General features: G+C 57.7%; 1 protein-coding gene across 1 annotated transcript; it reads right to left on the bottom strand.

Annotated features, from left to right (window-relative positions):
• Positions 1 to 4566: 4566 nt before the first annotated feature.
• Positions 4567 to 16217, bottom strand: LFNG (LFNG O-fucosylpeptide 3-beta-N-acetylglucosaminyltransferase). The gene is made up of 8 exons (XM_027738491.2): positions 15724 to 16217; positions 8554 to 8602; positions 7597 to 7696; positions 7295 to 7448; positions 7121 to 7206; positions 6670 to 6835; positions 6358 to 6443; positions 4567 to 6269 (listed from the first exon to the last, which is right to left on the bottom strand). The coding sequence occupies exons 1-8, from the start codon at positions 16117 to 16119 to the stop codon at positions 6203 to 6205; spliced, it is 1104 nt and encodes a 367-aa protein (XP_027594292.1). The 5' UTR covers positions 16120 to 16217; the 3' UTR covers positions 4567 to 6202.
• Positions 16218 to 19186: the final 2969 nt, after the last annotated feature.

Genomic DNA, 19186 nt, shown 5'->3' with positions numbered 1-19186 from the left:
CCAACCATCCCCAGCAGCTCACCCTCTGCACCACTCCCTGTCCCAGCGGGAGCAGGGCAGGACTCTTTCCTGAGCCATTTGGAGCTCGGAGAAAAACGAGGGAGGGGTGAACTTTGTGTTTGAATAAACCTCGCCTTCAGATCAACCTTCAGTAGTGGTCCCTTAGATCTCTGTCCTCCAAGATAAGGCAGGGAGGGATGCCCCGGGGAGATACTTTCAAGCGTGTTTGCTCTGTGGTGTGCTGAGCTGTGCTCACAGGAGCGCTGCCTCCGGGAGCTGTCGGTAGGTTGGCAGCTGGAAAACCATCGGGCAGAGCTGGTGGCTCTGGGACACAGTTACTGACTGTGCCTCCATCTCCTGTCACCTCTTGGGATGGCAAATGGCCTAAGCTACATGTTTTCTGCCAAGCATGGTACTGTGCAGGTGGCATCTGCACAGCTCCTTCCACTTGAGAAGGTGGGGGTTCATTGTTGGGATGGTCCAACAGGGACTTGCGCTCCCCATGTGTCCAGGAAGGCAACAGGCAGCTGAAATAGCAGCTCATCTTCTCTAACCCCTTCTGAAGCACCCTTGTCCGCGAGTAAACACCCCATCTCCCCACCCTTTCCTGCAGTGCTTTCAGGAGGTGGCAACCTCTCCCTGCACTGCGAGGGAGGCCAAGACAGAGCTGAGTGTCTGCCAGCCCTGGAAAGGAAACCCTGAACGGGGAGACTCCGAACGGTCTGACCACGTGGGGATGCTGGAGCCCTGCGCTTGGAAGTCGGGAGGGTTTGTAGCGGAGGCAGCCACAGGGATGCTCCCCCTCACCCCGTGTCTGCAGCCCAGACTGGACCAGTTTGGTGGGTCCCAGCACCCTGGGACCTCCCAGCTCGTTTGCCCTCACCCACTGGGGTGAGTAGACAGGGCCGGAGGGTGGCCTGGCTGTGGCCACGGTGATGAAGCAGCTGGTCACACATCAGTGCCCTCTTGTTGTTGCATGGTGGAGAGGGGATGGATGGTGACAGGGCCAGAAGGATGTTTTCTCCTGCAGCTGATGTCTCCATCACTGCCGGCAGGACCGCAGGGCTCTGCAAGCAAGGAAGGCTTTGTCTAAAGCAGGCGGTGTTTTCTCACCATTACCTCAGCAAAAATCCCAGCTCAGGGATTTTTTTAATCCCTCCCAGCCCTTGGAGGGAAGTGGGAGGAAGCACAGCTCCCTTCTCACTGCGAGGTGTTGCAGATGCTGGTGCTTCTCCCACCCGCTTCCTCTTCCCACCAGCCAAACATCACGGAACCTGGCGCTTGCACCCCATAAATCACCCGGCCACTCATAATCTGTTCCAGACACGTCAGCTCTGGGGCCTGGGGATGGGTTGCTCAACAGGGAACAAACATGGCCCCCTGCTCCCGAGGGCTGTCAAGCTCAACAGCCCATCCTGTGTCCCCCTAAATAAGGAGGGGCTCACTAGGATGATGTGGACATGGCTGGAGCATCACCCAGTACGGACCAACACAGTGACACTGCTGCTTTCAGGTCCCTGTCCTCAGCATGGACAGGCACAAACCTGACACTGTTTCCCTGGTGAAACTACCCTGGTTTGAGGGGGAATGGATGGGGGACACACCGTCTGAGGAGGAGGAAGGAGAGGTTGGGAGCGGGGCTGTGCGGTAAAGCCACAGCTTCATGGATCTCATCTGGCAGAGCCGTGGGAAGTGTTTCCAGCTGTTTTTGAGATGCTCCATTTATCTCCTCCTCCACTCTTGGCTTGCCAAATGGCTACAGGAGCAGAGCTGGCCCCACTGGGCAGCTGAGGCGGACCAGAAGCAGCGGCTGCTGGGAGCTCCGAGGCTGAGGGAATTCATTTTGATAGATTCAAGGCTGGTCTTAAAAGTCAGGAAGAGAAAAAATAAACTTTGTGGAGCTTGGGGGGTATTTATTTTAACCACCTGCATGTTATGCAGGAGTGGGAAATAGTAGAAAGCCAAAAAAAATAAAGGGGATGTGGGTGATGTCTGGGAGCTGCTTTGAGGGGCTGCCCTGCACGCCCCAACACTGCATCTCGGCCCTCCTGCAGCCGTCACTCTCTGCCACAGGGCTTTGCATCCCCTCGCTCCAAGACAGACAATGCTGGTGGTGGATTTAGTCACCTCCAGCTGCACAGAGGTGGTGGGATGTAGATCATGAGCCCAGGGGGTCCCAGCACTCTCCCATCCAGCACTGGGACAGGCAACTCCCAAAGCTGGAGCACTGCACGCATTGCTCAGGCCCCGCGATTCGGATGCTTTTATGTTCGTTTCCCACAAATATCCCAGTTTGCTGGGCCAAAGCAGCTGGAAGTGGCTCTTGGAGCCGATTCACACAAGTTTTGTTGTCTCCCAGCGCTGCCCTCCCACCCCAAGTCTCAAGCATTTCTCGCCGCCGTCAGTGCCAGGGTGGGTGTTCATTCCGCCGCCACGCACACGCTCCCCACTGAGAGTCCCTGCAGCCGGGCTGGGAACGCAGTGATTCACATGAAGTCCAGGGCTGCAAGTGACCCAAATGCAAATTAAACCAAAAAAAGAGGAGATGGGAAGCAACAAAAAGGACTAAACCACTGTGTTACTCTCTGCCCTCGATGTTGCAACCACCCAGGGATGGGGAAAGCCTCTGGCCAGGCATGGTGCTGGAGCATCCCTTGGGCACGGTGGTGTCGACAGCAGTGGTCCCTACATAGCAGCAGTGTCCCCAGCAAGCTGGGCTTGTCCCCACCCCACCACCACACACCAGACTCTCCAAAAGGTACAGCCGCCTTATCAGCTGCCGCGGGCCGGGGAGAGTAAACAGGACGTCCCACAACAGCGCCGGGGTGCAGATGAAAGCAGGCTGGCCTGTGGAGCTGCCAAGTATGTGAGAGCAGCAGGCTTTGCTTTTGTTTTCCTTTTGTTTATTATTGCGTGTATTTATTTACTTTTCGGCCCACGAGTAGGGAAGGGAGGAGGGAGAGGCTGGGAGCCTGGTGGGAGACAAACTGGAGGGCTGGTGAGCTGCCTGCCCCTGCTCCTGAAGGCTCGATGGGGTAATTTTATTTTATTTATTTTATTTTATTTTATTTTATTTTATTTTATTTTATTTTATTTTATTTTATTTTATTTTATTTTCATTTCATTTCATTTATTTGCTGGGTATTATTTTGTACTGTATTTTATTTTAATTTAATTTGCTTTTTAAGCCCCCTGCAGGTGTTGCACCATGCCCAGCACCCTCCCAGCCTTTCCCCGTGTCAGGGGCTCCTGTTCCTTGCAGCACCATACCAGCCCCATGCCACGTCCCCTGGCTCCCCGGTGCCTTGGTGGGCACTTAACACAAGATTTGGGCTGTTCTGCAGTCAACAGCTGCCCTGCACCCAGCCCTGCGTGGGGCGCGATGGGTGATGCCCTGTCCTGGGTGCAACTCTCCATCCCACCCCCGGGGGCCAAGGGAAGGTCAGGCTCAGAGAGTCGGTGACGGGGCTGCCGGGAAGAGCCGGCACTGCTGAAACCGCAGCTGATGAGCAATAGGAAAACACGCGGGCGAGGGGACGGTGCCACAGCGTCACAGCTTCCTACTCCTGACACAGGTCCCTTCACTGACCCTGCACCAGGGCAGGGCTGAGGGGCACCAAATCCTGCATCCACCACACCATCCCCGGCCCCAGTCAGCCGGGGGAAGGCAGCGCTGCTCTCCACCCCTCCTTTCTGGGGAGCTTTTTGGGGCGGCCAGGTCAGGGCAATACTTTGTTCTCTGGGGCAGCAGCCACAGCCCCACCTCGTCCACGACAGCCCAAGGGCTGCAGAGTTTGGGGGACTTTTGATTTTTGTGGCTGTCTGAAGGGTGAGAGGGTGCTGGGAGGAGCAGTGGCTGCTTCAGCACACGCCGACTTCCTGCCAGGCTGTATTTTTAGCAGCGTCAACCCCTGATAACCCAGAGATTCAAGCGAAACTGTGAAGTAAGTAAGTGTGCCTCGAAAAGGAAAAAAAAAGGTGCTGGGGATGTAGGCAGGTGGGGGAAGGTGGGGAGGAGGGGATGGCACAGGTGGAAACTGGTACCAGTGGCACAAACAAGACTGGTTTGGGGTGGGGTAAGATCTTATGATATTGCTACAGCACAGGAAAGCTGGGGCTTGTTATTGGCAGGTGGATATTCAGTGTCGGCTGAAACTGTGGTGAGGAGGATGAAGGGAGGGCTGGGAGAGAAGGGGGTCTTAACCCCCCCCTGCAGTCCCCAACCTTCCCACGCACACGCCTGCCGGCCGGCTGTTAACAACACCCTGCTAACAACCGGCTCTCACCTCATCCCCGCCGCCTCCGCTCCCACCCCTGAGCCTGGGAAAAACCAGCCCTGAGGTGACAAGCCCTATCCAAGCCTTTTGGGAAGGGGAAGGAGGAGAGGACCCTCACACCCTGCGATGCAAATGGCCAGCAGATCCCTGTACCCGTGGGAAAAGAGGGATGATAGGCGCAATCCCTCCTCGGTGCTTCCCTGAGAGCTTGGGCAGAGGTGACAACATCCGCGGGGGATCAAGGGGTGTTCAGAGCAGCTCATCCATAAAGAGACGCCAGAGCCCAGGACCAGGTGACTGTGGTCAGCAAAAAAGCCACTTTATTGGTGACCGCTCCCACGGGAACCCCGTGGCAGCAATCGGGTTCAGGTCCCTGAGAACACACTGTCCATGCTGGTTCCCCTTCCCACAGCTATTGCTTTAAACACATCCTAGTTACAAAAAGCACAGAGTGACATTCCAGATACTGGAACATATAAATTAAGGTAAGTGATAGTTACAAGACATCGCAAAATTTTTTTTTTTCTTTCTTTCTTTCTTAAACAGATTATCAAAGGTTGGGGATTTTTCTTTTTCTGATCCACAGAAAATGTATAAAAAGCATTTTAAATCTACATATTTCTCAATGTGTTTTTTTTTCCTTAAAAAAAAAGGCACAGTAAAAAAAATACTGGCACAATAACATATTTACAACACACCCATTATGGGCTATTTTCACTCAGCTTCAGGTTGGAAACGTTCAGCTCTGGCTCAGCCCAGAGACAGAGGGCTGGTGGTGGCAGGCAAGGCAGCTCTCAGAAGATGTGGGGTCCCTCTCCCTCCCTGGATAAATCCCTTTCCATCAGGGACAGCATAACAGCCAGGCTGGGAAACACTGCCTGCCCATGGCAAGAGCTTGGCTGGCCAGATGCCTCCTGGGTGCTCCGGCCACCCTAGCAACACCCACAGCCAGGTCAGTGCTGGAGGATGCTCTGGCCCCACAGTGGGGCAGGGGACACCCACAGAGCCCCTGGCTGGACTTTGAGGGGCTCCTCTGCAGAGGTGCAGGGCTGCCTGTGAGCAGGCAGGGAGGCGGCACTGGAGGGAGACCCTGCACAAACACGATGCCCACGCCACTCTGGCAGCTCCGGAAAAGCCCTCCTCCCACCCCTGTATTTATAGAAAGTCTTTACATGAGTCTATAAATAGTGCACAGATCAGTGCTGCCGGCAACAGTTCAGTCATACAGGGGGAGCTCCAGGAAACGGAGCCAATGCCAACGCCAGCTCCCAGCCCACCCCGTCTCCCTCCAGTGCGGCCATCGAGCACCCAGCAGCTTTGCAGCACCCTGGAGCAGCCACTGCCATGGCCAGAGGATTCCCCTGCCTGCCTCTGCCTGCCTGCCAAGCCAGGGAGCAAAACTCACAGGGATCCCTCATCCGAATTGGGAGCCAGAGCTTTGCTGCTGAGATTTTGGGACTGGGAGAGAGGATGGGGTGGATGAGGGGTTATGGGAGTGGGGTGGAGGGTAGATGAAAAGAGGGGAAGAACACACCACACCAAAAAACTTGACATTTGAAAGGAAAAAAAAAAATGAAGGAGAAGCAAGCCCGGGGCGGGCAAGGCCCCGCGCTGTGGTCACTCCCCACGCATGGCGTGGGGCCCGCCAGCCGCGGGTGCCCAACAGTTTAAGTGCTCAGGACCCGTCCCTGTCCACCATCCCGGCCGGATTAGGCGGCGGGCACGGGCAGCCGGGCAGGCAGGGCAGGGGACAAGGGGCCGCACAGCAGCCTTCAGTACACACACACTGTGCAATACCACAGCAACGACGTCCGTCCGTCCGTCCGCCTGGCGGCGAGGCCAGACTGACACACCCGCACGCAGGTCCCGCACGCCCGTCGGATACCGGGGAAATTCGGGACGAGGTTGGAGGGGACACGCGCCTCCTAGTAAACCATGTTGGTGGGACACCACGGCGTGTCGGGGTACAGCAGGCAGTGCACGGAGCGAAACCTGCAGAGGAGAGGAGCAATGCTGAGCACGGGACGGTGGCAGCCCCACAGCACCCCAGCCCGGGGGGGACGGGGTCCCCCGTTCTCACCTGGATGGGTCCTCCTCGACAGAGAAGGCTCCCTTCATGTGGATGGAGTTGCGCTTGTTTTCAAACATGCCATAGCTTAGTGTCACCTGGGGGGCAAGCACAGGGGGGTCAAGTGGCCGACGTGGCCATAAGGATCAAGCAGGGGCATGGAGGGCTGCAAGATTCACCCCACTTCCCAAAGCCTCCAGTCACACTCTGCATCACCCCACAGGGATGGGCCGATGGGGCTTTTCCCCTCTGATGATGTTTTGGTCGCATGTCAATCAATATCTTAGCCGCGATGCCCAATTTTTAGGTGACAACTTGGGGTACCTGTTTGTGGATCTCCGACTTGGGCACCTGGTGGAGGTTCTCCAGGTGTGAGTGGAAAAGGTTGCTCCGGATGAGCTTCACGCCCAGCACGGACTCGATGATGTAGCCGATGGTGCAGTCGTCGGGCAGGCGGATCTTCTCCGCGGTGCTCATGAAGTGACCCCCGCTGCGGGGAGACAGAGAGGGGCTGCAGAGGAGCAAATCCCAGGGGATGTGGGCACCCTGCAGGGTCTGGGCTTGGCCAGTGGGTGCCCAGCTCTGATTAAAAGTCAATTTGGGGGAACTGAGGCCCTTCCCAGCTTGTTTCCAAGCCCCCTGCAGACAACCTCAGCAAGGCAAAGAGTAAGGTGAGGGGACATGGTTCAACGTCCGACTCGAAAGATATCGCTTCTCTGTGCCCTGCTTGGGCCCATGATGAGTCCCCATGGGAGGGCAACGCCAAAGCTCTTACCTGGCCCAAGGGCTCATCTTCAGCGCCAGCCCCCGGCTGATACAGAACCCCGCTCCACCTGTGGCAAACCAGAAATGCACAGGGTGCTGCAAGAGATGGGAGACAACAGCAGTGAGACCTCCTTCTCCACCCAGCCCAAATTAAGCCAGATCCAGCTTCTCTCCCCACCCTCACCATCTTGTTCTCGCTGATCCTCTCTGTAGCCTGGATGGGCCGGTCCAGGCTGGGCTTCCCAATGTAGATGTCCTGTGTGTGGGGGTAGCCGGAGAGCAACTTGACCAGCATCCGCACGTTCACATAGTTGTCATCGTCCACATGGCAGAACCACCTGCAGGGACAGCAGTGTCACACTGGCCCGGGGCAGCTCCACAGACCCCACACTGAAATAAGGCCCCAAAAATACAAATGGTCTCTGCTTGCACCATCCCTTCCCCTCAGCCCCGCCATCCTCCACGGCAGCCCTGGACACCACTTACTTTCTGCCCGACTCAATGAACTTGTCGTACTCCACAGCCATCTTGCAGGACAGGGCCTGGCGGCTGTGGGCAGCCGAGCAGTTGGTGTTGATGACGTTTCCTGCGTGAAGAGACGGGGGTCAAAGCCTGGCATCGCAGCATCCCATACACCCCACGTGCTCAGACGGTGAGACTTCACCATGTCCCAGGTGTGCCAGGGGGATGGAAACTCAGGGATGATCCTGATGCTCAAAGACCTCCATGCCACACTGTTTTGGGCAATTGATGAATTTTTAGGGAACGTCTTTTGTGTCCACGTGAGATAAGGGAAGGGGTGATCAAGGGATGCAGATGCAGTGGATGTAACTGATGCACCATAGTTCAGCCCTATCCCATGTTCTAGGAGTGATGCCATCCTACATCGCCTTGCCCATCCCAGAGCCATGCACCAGCCACCCTGGTGAGGGTGTGCCTGTGAGAGGGTGGCTGTGAGCCAGCTTCTCCAGGACATGACAGCAAAAATCCTGCCCTATTTTGCTTGCCTGGCTCAAAGGCATTCACTTCCCAGCCTGAAAAGGAGTAATTTGTATGGGGAGAACAGATCACACTGACCCCAGCCTGGAGAATGACTGCCAGGGAAATACTCCCATGAAACCCTGTCTGTATTGCCCATCAATCCCAGCTCATCCCAGGGACAAAGCAGTGCAGAGGCACCCCACCCTGTTAGCGTGCTCTTCAGCAGCATCATGCAGGAGACAGGTTGGGCTGACTGGGAAGGAAACCTGCCCCCAGGTGGGGCTCCCGGGCAGAGGGTGCTTTAAGCATAATCAGTGAAAAGAACTGCCTCCTTCTCAGTCCAGATCTCTGTGGTGAGAGCTTTTCCAGAGTTCCCAGGACAAGCTCCATGCCAGCCAAGCAGGGCTCTTCAGGGGACCTGGCCATGTCACACACACAAAGGGACAAGCGCCACAGACTCACGTGCTTGCTTCTTCAGCTCCTCATCCTCCCCGTCTGTGAAGATGAAGGTCTGAAAGAGAAGACAAGGCACCTCTGAGGACCAAGGGGCTGAGACCACGTGGCCTTGGATGCAACACAGTGCCCCTGGTTAGCACCTGGGATCAGTCCCTCCAGGATGCTGGTAGTGACTTCTTCCCCCTCGCCAAAACCCAAACCAGCACCTGGGAGCCGGGCATCCCCATAACACACTCAACTTTAGACTAAGAAGGCTGCCAAGCCCCCCTGGGATGCAAACCCCAGCCCACACACCGAGCATCCCCATCCTCTTGCCTCTCCCACGGGGCAGCAGCTGGCAGGGAGGTTTCGGGTGCTGGGGGCTGTCCCGAGTGAGATGGGGGGTGTGCAGGGCAGCAGGTGCAGAGTGCGGCTCCATCTGAGCAGGGATTTCAGACTTTGGCCAGCGCCTGTGGCCGGGGATGCCAAAGCAGCCGCCCAGGCAGGTGTGTTTGCCTGTGGCGCCGGCTGCCAACTGCATCCCCACCTGTGTCAACAGCACATGGCTGTCCCTGGCCACTTGCACAATACCCCCACGACTCCTCTCTGCTCCCCGTGTTCCCCCCCCCCCAGGGTGGCTGAGATGGTGCCTGCAGGTGCCTCTCGCCAGCCCCAAGGAGTGGACAGTCCCTCACTGCCCATCCCAGCACGGCCCCAAGTTCCAGGCAGCACCCTGCCTCCTCCCCAGGCTCCTGAGCTACCCACCAGGCTGCACTCCTCTATTTACACAGCTAATTCCTGGCATATGCTGCCCGGGAAAGAGGACTGGGGGGGCTGCTGCTGGCCTGGGATTTGGGGAAGGGCGAGAAGCAAGAAGAGAGAGTAGGGGGTGGGAAAGGCATCGCCATCAATCAGTGGGCAGCAAACAAAGCTGGAGGAGAGAAACCACAACCAGCTGCCAAGCGCTATTAAAAACCAGACGTGCACAAAAGGGCAAAGGAAGAAAGACAAAAGGGCTTGAGGGGGGAGGCAGGAGGCGGCAGAGGGGGGATGATGGAGCCCGAGCACTGGGGATGATGAATTACAAGTGAGCTGGAAATTGGGTGCCACCCCACAGCCGGCCCCGGGAACGCGCTGGGGTTTTGTGGCTTGTTGGAGGAGGTGGGTACAATAGTGGGGTTGACTTTACTCAGCGGAGGAGAGTTAAGCGGGCAGCGGTCATTAGCATACAGCTGCGCTGGTTAACCCGGCCCTGTTTGCTCAGGTCCCCAGCCGGGGCTGGTGGGGAGAGTCTGGATCTGCAAGAAGGCTCAATGGGAGGGGACGGGGCTACAAGTGACCTTTGGGGCTTGAAAAGGAGAAAAGAAAAAGGAAAAAAAAAAAGGATGGAGGAGGTGGGAAGGCAAGTTCTCACAAATGCAGAGCCTGCCGTGCAGCCTGGCTTTTGGGGAGGGACAGAGGTCAGGAAGGCCTTGAGCAAAGGGGAGGGGGAATCGTTGATGAGGAGGGGACAGCTGGGGGATGGGGACCTCAGCCCATCAGCTGCGGGGCCAAGGATGCCCGTGGTTGTTGTGGCTCCGTGGACATATCACTGCTTGGTGGGAGAGGGTCAGTGCTGTGTGTAGAGGAGGGGGATGTCACCCCCAACCAATGCAGGGTACAGCACCTTTCTGCTGGTCCCCATGTCTCCCAGGTGCTTGGGGTGTGGTTCAGGTAGCTGAACCAGGTATGAGCTGAACCAGGGCAGCAGGAGACCATCCAAGGATGCCCAAGACAAGCTCATCACACTTGCCCTGGCACCCCACTCCAGGTTTCCACCTCACCAGAGGGGGACAAGGGACACGGAGCCTCCGCACAGGCGAGACAGAAAGTATTTGCTTGATTAGCTCAGAAACGCCATCCAGCAACTGCCTTCAGCTGCTCCAAAAATAACCCCACAACTAATCCTCCGGCTCAACCGCTATAAATAGACCACAGGGACAATTGTTTATTACTCGCCTGCACCAAAAGGCTTCATCCTACCAAGGCATCTCCCCCGCCCTCTCACCACATACATCCCTGCAATATTCCTGGTGTGGGTGGACCAGGTGGCAACTTGGGAACCAGGACAGGGGCACACAGCTCCAAGTCACCCCCTGTGGGCACCTACTGGGGCCTCACAGGTTTCCCACAACCCTCCCAGCCCCACCATGATATTCAATTAAAACTAAAAAAATTAAAGGCTTTATTTCTTTAATTATTTTGTCTGCATTTCTTGGAGGGGAGCTGCACCCTTTCTGCATGGCCCCTTGCCCGGGGCTGCAGGGGCAAGGAGCACAGGTGACAGCCAAGCCTGGGGAGGGACAGGAAAGGAGAACAAAAAAACCTCAAAAAACATGAATCCACCTTTGGCATCTCCAATGTGGGATGCTGGACATGACAGCAGCATTCAGTTTACAGTGGTACAAATCAATGGGACACTGCAGCCAACATCCTTGAGCTGTCACCTACCAACCAGCTATCTCCAGACCCAACATCAGCAGGGCCAGCCCCCACTCCCCTCCCAGGCAGAAGTACCCCAAGCCCTTACACCCACCCCTCTCCCACTTGGCCCCTGTCCCACCCGTGGCACTGAGGGGTGCCAGGACCTCTTGGACCCCCCCGCAGTAACTTTTCCTGCAGGGTGCAGGAGAGGAAGGGCCCGCTGCACCCCCCTCAGCCCCTGCAGGAAACCTCATTGTTCTCAGAACTGCAGCTTCAAGAAACACAGGATGCCAAATCCCTCCCGAACAATAGCTGCCACCACTCCACACAGCCCCGCACAATGTACGGCCCCTGCGGACGGGACTGAGCGGCACCCGGGGTCCCCATGGCCAGAATGGGGTCAGCCCCCCCACCAGTCTACCAGGAGCCAGGCAGCCGCCAGCAGCCCCCCGCCTCCTCCTCACCTTTGGGGAGGGCTCCTTTCTTTTTTTTTTTTTTTGCCCTCCCCTTCATTTCTCCTTTCAGGGTGACTCATTTCCCCTCCACTGCCAGAGCTCGTGGGTTGCTCATGGCTGGGTGCTGCACAAGGTGTCCCATCAGCTGGGGCCACCCCAGGGCCACCCTGCCCCTCTCTGAGCTGCCTGGCTGAGTGGTTTGGTGACTTCTTGGGGTGACAGGGTGACACACACTCGGTGGCTTCCCGGGGTGACACACACTCAACACACCCTGTGCCTGCTGCCACCCCACCAGCACACTGCCGAAAAAGGGAACCTCAGCCAGGCAGGCACCTCGTGACCCCACAGTGCACAAATCCTGACCCTGCGCCACATTTCACTTCCCCTTGCTGGGAAAGGATGGAGCACTCCAGCACACACCTACACAGCACACAGAGGGGGCTGCACTCCCCTTCACAGACACCCCACTTGGGTGCAGGGGAAAGGAGGCAGTGAAGAAGTGCTGGAGGTAGAGCTCAGTCTCCAGCTGGGCAAGGGGCTCCCGAGGAGGTGAGGATGCTGCCGGAGCAGGTCCCTGCCCAGCTTTGTGTTCCCCACAGCAAATGCTTTCCTTTTCCCTCCAGCCTGCAGAGGTTAGGAGGGAAAATCCCCACCCCTCTTCAGCGGGTTGGCAGCAGTGTGATGGCAGCGTCCCCATGATGGCAGCGTCCCCATGATGGCAGCGTCCCCATGATGGCAGCGTCCCCACTCTGTGGCTGTGCCTTTCCCCAGGACTGGTGGGGTAGTCTGTGCTGGCACAGGATCCCAGGGCTGGGACCTGCAGAGGCGGGGAAGGGGCTTGCAAGGCCGCAGGCCCTTCCTCCCCCAGCTCCTTTCGGCAAGAGGAAGAATCCTCCACTGTAATTTTAAATGCTATAATTTTTTAATAACCTCCTCAAAAACAATGAGCTCATTGTGTGGCGAGGGTCCCCCACCCTCCCGCCTGGTGCTCCACGCGCCACTCACCGGCTCCAGGGCTTTTATGGACAAGGACAGCGGCATCGTTTGGGACAGGCAATTAAGGGGGCCCACACTCCTAAAAGCCACACAGGCTGCCCAAGGGGACAGCAGGGAGGGACCTCACAAATGAGCTGAGTTCAACAGTGCTCAGGAGGCCCTGGCACACAGCCCAGCTGCACTGTGGAGCTCGTTTGGGATGAGCAGCCCCCTGGTCTCAGCCACTCTGGTGGGAGTCCAAGTGGGACATGCACGCCGGCACACTCCACGGCCACCCCGAGGGTGGGGACCCTGGCCAAGGTGCTAGAGAAATTTGGGAGCCGCCATCAGAGGAGTGCGCTCTCTGGAAGGCAAACCCATTCCCTTTGCCCCGAGAGCAGGAATTTTTCAAAGCCTGCAATTACCGTGCCGAGGAGCGGGAGGCAGCCAGCGGATCCCACGCTGGCGGGACGGCGGCCCAGGCTGGAGCCCTCACGGGCTCCACGGCGTGTGCCGAGCTGCCCGGCTGCCTCCAGGGTGCCCCAGGGACAGAGGAGACCTGGGCACCTTCCAGGAGTTGCATGGCTGCCCTTGAGGTGCCTCAGGGGCCAGGGGACACCCAGCCACCTTTGGGGTACCCCAGAGGCAGGAGATGCCTCTTATGCAACTCTGCCACTGCAAATCAGCTGACTCAGCAGGAAAGCAGTGGGTTTGGACTTGCTCCTGTCCAGGATTTCTGCTTAATGGCCATTTTCCTCCCCCCTTCTCTTTTATTTCAAGTGCAAATCTTCTCCAACCTCCACTCCGGCATCCTAAGGATACTGAGACAGCTGGGAACTCTCCCCAGAGCAAGGAGGGGAAAACCCATAACTCTCCTCCCAAAAGCAGCTTGTCCAGCCTCGATTGTGCAACCCAAGGAGTAGATTTAGAAGGGAATAGGGATCTGCCCTCCCTGTGCAGAGAGGCAGGAAGGAGAAGGGGGTGCCCTTTGCAGTGTCTTGGAGGGGACAGAGGGCAGGAAACAGGGACCATTGTGGGCAGAACAAAGAGCAGCCAAGGAAGGACACAATAGCTGTTCCCTCTATCTGCCAGGGTCCAGCCAGGAGCTACCTGCTGGATTTAACCCCTTCCTACCAGTGTCTGCATCCCTTCTGCCTGGCTAATGAACAGCCAGAGGGAGGCTGGGGTTTGATGTGAGAGGAGGATCAGGGGAAGGAGAGACACAGCATCAGACACGGGGGATTCTCAACCCTTGGGTAGGAACTTCCCCGTGTTGTCGAGGCAGTGCATGTGCCTGAGCCGTTAGTGAAACCAGAGCGAGAGAGGGGCAGAATGAGCAGAAACAGGCCTGACTCAGACCAAGAGAGACATTTGAGCAGTGGCAGTGCCCTGCTGTCACCAAACCACCCTCCTGGGACAGAAAACAGGGGCCAGGCAAGGAAGAGATACAGGAAAGCAAGGGAGAGGAGCCCCATGGAGCCAATCCTGCACTCTGCAGGCAAAGAAATCCTCAACTTGAAGCCAAGTTTTGGGAAGCTCAGGGTGCCTCAGCTTCCCAGAGGCAGCAGCTGGGTCATAGTGGGAAGAGCGGAGCCGGTGGGTTCATCCCCTCTGCTTCCATGTGTCCCCCCCAGCCCTCGCTTTGCTCCGCAGGAGTTTGCGCCGCCTCCAGCTCTCTCTCGGCAGCTCCTTGTCCTCAAGTGCTGTACAAGAGCCGTCACTCAGCGGCTTGGCTTGTCAGGCGGGCACCTCGCCGGGCTGCGGCCCCCCTGGCTTCATGGCCCTCATCTCTAGGCAACCTGACCTGGACACGGCCGGCTCCGGCTCCCTCGTTCCCATGGAAAGTGCCACACAAGAGGCTGCGAAGCCTTTTCTCCGCGCCAGGAGAAAAGGGGCTTTGTTAGCTTGCCCAGGGGGACAGCGTGAGAGCCGAGCCTTGGGGCTCTGGGAATCCAAACGGACAAACGGAGCACAAAAAAAAAAAAGAAAACCTAGAAGAAAGCCGTAGCTCACAAGAGGGAGGAGAAAAAAAAAAGAGCAGCCATTCCCAGGATCATCTGTAGGTGCTCAAAGAGCGTTTCCCCCCAACCAAAACTCACTACCCCCTCACAGTGACAGCAGAGCATAAAAGAGGTTTCCATTAAATAAGTGGACCAAAGAGAGATGGCACATCCACTGCCAAGCCAAGGAAACCTGAGCAAAAAAAAAAAAAAAAAACTAAGGAACAAGATTCACAGGGGAAAAAAAAAAAGATAATTCTTGGGGTAAGCTGCAGGAGCCAAGATCCCACAGAGTCCGGCAGACTTGGGTGAGGAAGGTTGATTCTTCCCCTGTCGCCTCCCCCCCCCCCAGCCACTCCAGATTTCCAAGGAAAACAGTTTGCAAGGAAGAAACTCAATTCCAGGCCAGGAGGAAACACGTGAAGACAGTAGAATGGAAAGGTTAGGACCAGACATAACTTTCTTGGGAAGCTGTCTAAGGATAGAAAAAGTGTCTTAAAAGCAGACGGCAAGGCACATTTCCTAAGGAAACAGCTGGTTTTTTTTCTTCCTTTTCAATTTTGCTTCAGTACTTGAAGGACAGATTAAGGGACTGCCAGGGGTCTGGGCAGGACATAGTAAGGTCAGGAACCAGACTAGCTAGAACTGCCCTGGTGTGGATGAGCCATCACAGACCCAAAAGAGCCTCTAGCCACTCCAGTCCTGCCCAGTTCCTTGCAAGGGGACCAACAGCCTCGGCACATCCCAACACTCTCCCAGCCTGGCCTGCTAAACTGGGTGTCCTTTGGGCAGCCCAACTACAGGCACTTCATAGGGCTCTGCCAAACCTCATCGCAGGGACTCAACCCTGACTGAGGCACCCATGGGCTGGGCTGCACCCCTACACTGTGCCTCATTTTCACCAGTGGAAAACAACTCAGGTAGGCTCTGCAATGGCAAGTGCTCAGCAAGAAGGACTCCAGAGCAGAATTTTGGGGGGCTGCTGAGTGTGAGGAGCCCAAGTCGGGCTCTCTCCATCACTCCCCTGTTCCAAACTCACCCTTCAACGCTGCATTTCACCCTTCCAAAAACACATCAGGCTCTAGAACAGCCAAGCCAGCCTCGAAATACCACCTGGCTCAGCCATACGGGGAAAATGGGAAGGGGAGGTGGCATTTGGTATTTTACAGCAACCCGGGGTCCCGAACGAAGGGCCGGGACCGCGGCAGACACGCGTGGGCTACAGACCGGCCCGAGCCACTCCATCCCGGTCAGCGGTGGGGACCGTCCCCGTCTCCATCTCCATCCCTCTCCTCATCCCTTACCATGTCGCGATTGCGGGAGATCCAGGTGTCGAGCAGCAGCTCCAGCCGCGCCTTGTGAAACTTCTTGGTGGTCTTGACAGCGATGAAGACATCGCGGGGGGAGATGTCCTCGGCCGGCGGCCTCGGGGGGCTCGGTGGGGCCGCAGGCAGCTCCCGCCGCGCTCGGCTCAGCCGCCCGAAGTAGTCGGCGAAGCTGCGGAGCCCAGGGGGCCCCTGTGCCGCCGGGGGGGCCACGGCCGCAGCCGCCCCCAGGCTCTGCAGCGCCCGCTGCGCCCCGCCGGCCTCCCCCCGGGTCAGCCCCGGCCTCCCCGGCGGCTCCACCATGAGCACCAGGAGGCAGGTGAACATGGAGCCCACGAGGGACAGGAGCAGCTTCCTCCCGCAGCTCTTCAGCATCCTTCTCTCCGCTCGCTCCTCGCCTCTCCGCTCCTCCTCGCCGCCGCCGCCGCCACCGCCGGCCCCCGCCGCGCCGCCGCCTTTAAACCGCCCCCGCCCCGCCCGGGGAGGGACGGACCCGGGGCCGCCCCACGCGGGGCGTGGGCACCGCCCGGCCCTGCCCGCGGACCGCCCGCGCCCCTCCGACCCCCGCGGACTCCCCGCCGGCCTCTACCCGCGTCCCGCCGCCCCCGGCCCCGTCCTGCCCGGCCCCGGCCCCTGCCCGGCCCCGGCCCCTGCCCTGCGCATCTCCGTGCCCGCGGCCGGGAGCGCACGGCTGGGTGCGGGCAGAGTGCCGGCGCCTCCTTCTCCTCCTCCTCCCTTTCCCTTGATGCTCGAGGCTGGGGACACGCTGGTCCCCTCAAGCCCCCAGCAGGCCGGGAGCATCGCTCACCGCTCCATCGGCAGCAACGGGCGCGTTCCCCATCCCGCCCGTCCCGAGCTGTTTTCCCAAAGCCCTGCACCGAGATTTTCTCGCAGCCCTGTCCAGGAGGTTTCAGAAAGATGACCAGCCTGACCACACTCCGGGCAGTTTCCCACCAGTCTCTTCCAAGGCCAAGTATAACAGAAAAAACGCCACACCAAATCCCCAGAAAACCACAGCACTCCTCTCACTTCCACTAATCTCAAGTCTGATGGGTAAATCTGGGAATGGGAAGCTGGGAGGGGCTGCTTCTATCGCTGCCCAGGGAGACCTGGAGATGCTCCCAGACCTGACTAACCCCATGGCAGGAACAGCACCGTGCTTTGGAGCTGATGAATGACCCCAGGGTGCTGGGATATCCGAAAATAAATGCTACATAGATGCCAAACAGTCACCCCCCCTTCTCCCTCCCAAGTGATCATCATGGCTTGTTAAATGAAACACTATTGTTCCAGCCAGATAGTGGGAGAAATGGTGGATGAAAGAGAAAACTGGGTTGGAATCTGGTCCTGGATGTACCAGCAACCTTATATTTTACTGACGTCGAATCTCAAGGCCCCTTTCCCCCCATACCCTCTGCCTCTGCAAGCAGTGAGCTTTTGGGGTTTTCTCTCCCAGGGAGTGTGCTGCTACAGGGAGGCGGATTTGGGTTTGGGCCTGTGCTGCAATGTAATGCCATAATCAGGGGCTGCTGCATTTTTGGGCAGGGACCTTGTCCAACTTGCATTTTTCCTGATGTCACGTGCTCCATTCATCTCTGGCACTGGATAAACAATACCATAATACCAGGCAGGACGAAGCAGGGAAGCTGCTTCCTCAGGCAAGCCCCAGCATTTGCCTTCTCTTGATTTTAGACTATGCATTCTCCAGGTCAGCCCTTGAACCATGGTCCCAGGCTAGAAATGCTCAGGGCGGCTGTGGGGTTTGGTTTCACAGGGCATTGCCCATGCCTGGAGAGAGACCTGGGCTGCCAAAGAAGCCTCCCATAATAAAAGAAAAATAAAAAAAGGCAGTTAGACCGTACAAACACAGGAACCTAATCCCACACTCCCCACTTCCCGCTATTGCTGTGGAGCCCAGCCTTCCAGCCTCAATTTGCTTTTTTTTGGGCGCCCTTTGTCTCCAACCCGATGGCACAGCAACCGCTGCTCGAGAGGCAGCTGAAAAGCCTGAACGGCAAAACCCTGAATGAAGAAAGACTCCCTTTCTCCAGGAGCCAAAAGGGGAGGAAAGGCACTTTTCCCCCGACCAGCTGCTCTCCCGCTCCCGCAGCCCCGGCACTGGCTGGGGACACGCGCTGTGGCCAGATGTTGGGGTCCCGGCCGGCGCCGCGGGGCGAGTGACAATACGGGCTCTGTGTGCCGGCGGCCCCGAGCGATGCAGAGGGGTTTGACGAGCCGCTGTGCTGCCACCAGCACAAGGGCTTTCCCGGCCTCCCGGCACTGCCTGTAACCCCCTTCCCGGGTCTGCCTCTCGGCTCCGCCCGGCTGTGCAGGGTCAGTGAGCCAGGGCGGCGAGGGGAAGCTGTTCTATGGGTGGGATTGTCCTGCCACAAGACTCCTCTGGGATTGTCCAGCCACTGGCCGCATCCCCACAGGCTTCCTTTTCAGGTGCCTGGCCTCATAGATGTGCCCAGTGAGGCACTGTCCCCTTGGGGAAATGGTGATGTGGTGAGTGGTCACTCTGCTTACTCCCTCGGTGGGCACAGGGTGGTACCTGAGGGGCAGGGAGCAGCAGAGGATGGTCTCAGGAACATCTGGTGCCCAGTTTGTTGACATTCAAACACTCTTGGGTACAAAAAGCCTAACCCCAAAGGGTTGGCTCCAGCACCAAATAAATTTGAGTGCCCCATAAATAAAAGGGCCAGGGGAGAGGGATGCTGTCATGGCTGCTCTGCAAGAGGGATGCCAAGGCTGGACTGGGAGAGGCATCTCACTTCCTCTCCCAAAAAGGATCCCATTTCGGGCACAGTCCATAACTCACCCATCTGAGATGCCACAGGGTGAGGCCCGCTATGGCTGCAGGGTGATGTGTGCTCTCCACTATTCCTGACTCCACAGGGATGGTTCCAAGCCAGAACACACTGCCCAAGTCCATCAAATCTCAGGGGTACACTCACTCCTACTTCAAATTAACTTCAGTGAAACCCCACACTGGTTTTGCACTGGAGCTGGCTGGATTTAGCCCTGCACCAGCCCAGGACTGGGGCTGCACGTGGGGCATCTCCCTTTCAGCCATACCACAGTATTAGGTCGGTTTAAATTGGTTTAAACTCTCCGCATCGCCCCTGCTCGCAGCCTGACCCCAGCACTCGATAGGTGGTCCCTAAGAGGCTCCCAGGTTCTCAGGGCTGCTAAAAATGGTTAATAAATCCCCAGTAATAAAGTGTTCAGGTCATCCGAGAGAAATGCCGTGCTCGAGCTGCAAAGCTGCATTGTCTGCCCGCAACGATTTACGCGCTCCGTCGGACAGGGGTTAAAAGCTCTGTCAGGCGCCGACTTCGCCGCTGTCGTATTGTCGGGGGTATTTAACGGAGTTCGGCCCTGACGTGCGGCCGGGCGGCCACTGCTCCAACCCTCAGCTGAGATCTGTGAGGGAGACGCC

Source organism: Pipra filicauda, unplaced genomic scaffold, assembly GCF_003945595.2.
Source record: "Pipra filicauda isolate LSUMZ 115617 unplaced genomic scaffold, ASM394559v2 scaffold31_size4109673_pilon, whole genome shotgun sequence".
NCBI lineage: Eukaryota > Metazoa > Chordata > Aves > Passeriformes > Pipridae > Pipra > Pipra filicauda.
The sequence above is the reverse complement of the archived record's forward strand: the minus strand, read 5'-3'. Positions and strand labels throughout refer to the sequence as shown.

Bases quoted from the DNA above. Each gene is read 5' to 3' on its own strand.
- LFNG (XM_027738491.2), bottom strand. From the start codon at position 16,119: ATGCTGAAGAGCTGCGGGAGGAAGCTGCTCCTGTCCCTCGTGGGCTCC. The intron at 7,697-8,553 runs GTGAGTCTGTGG...CTCTTCACGCAG, and splicing joins GGAGCTGAAGAAGCAAGCAC to GAAACGTCATCAACACCAAC. The intron at 6,444-6,669 runs GTACCCCAAGTT...CTTGCCCCCCAG, and splicing joins AGTCGGAGATCCACAAACAG to GTGACACTAAGCTATGGCAT.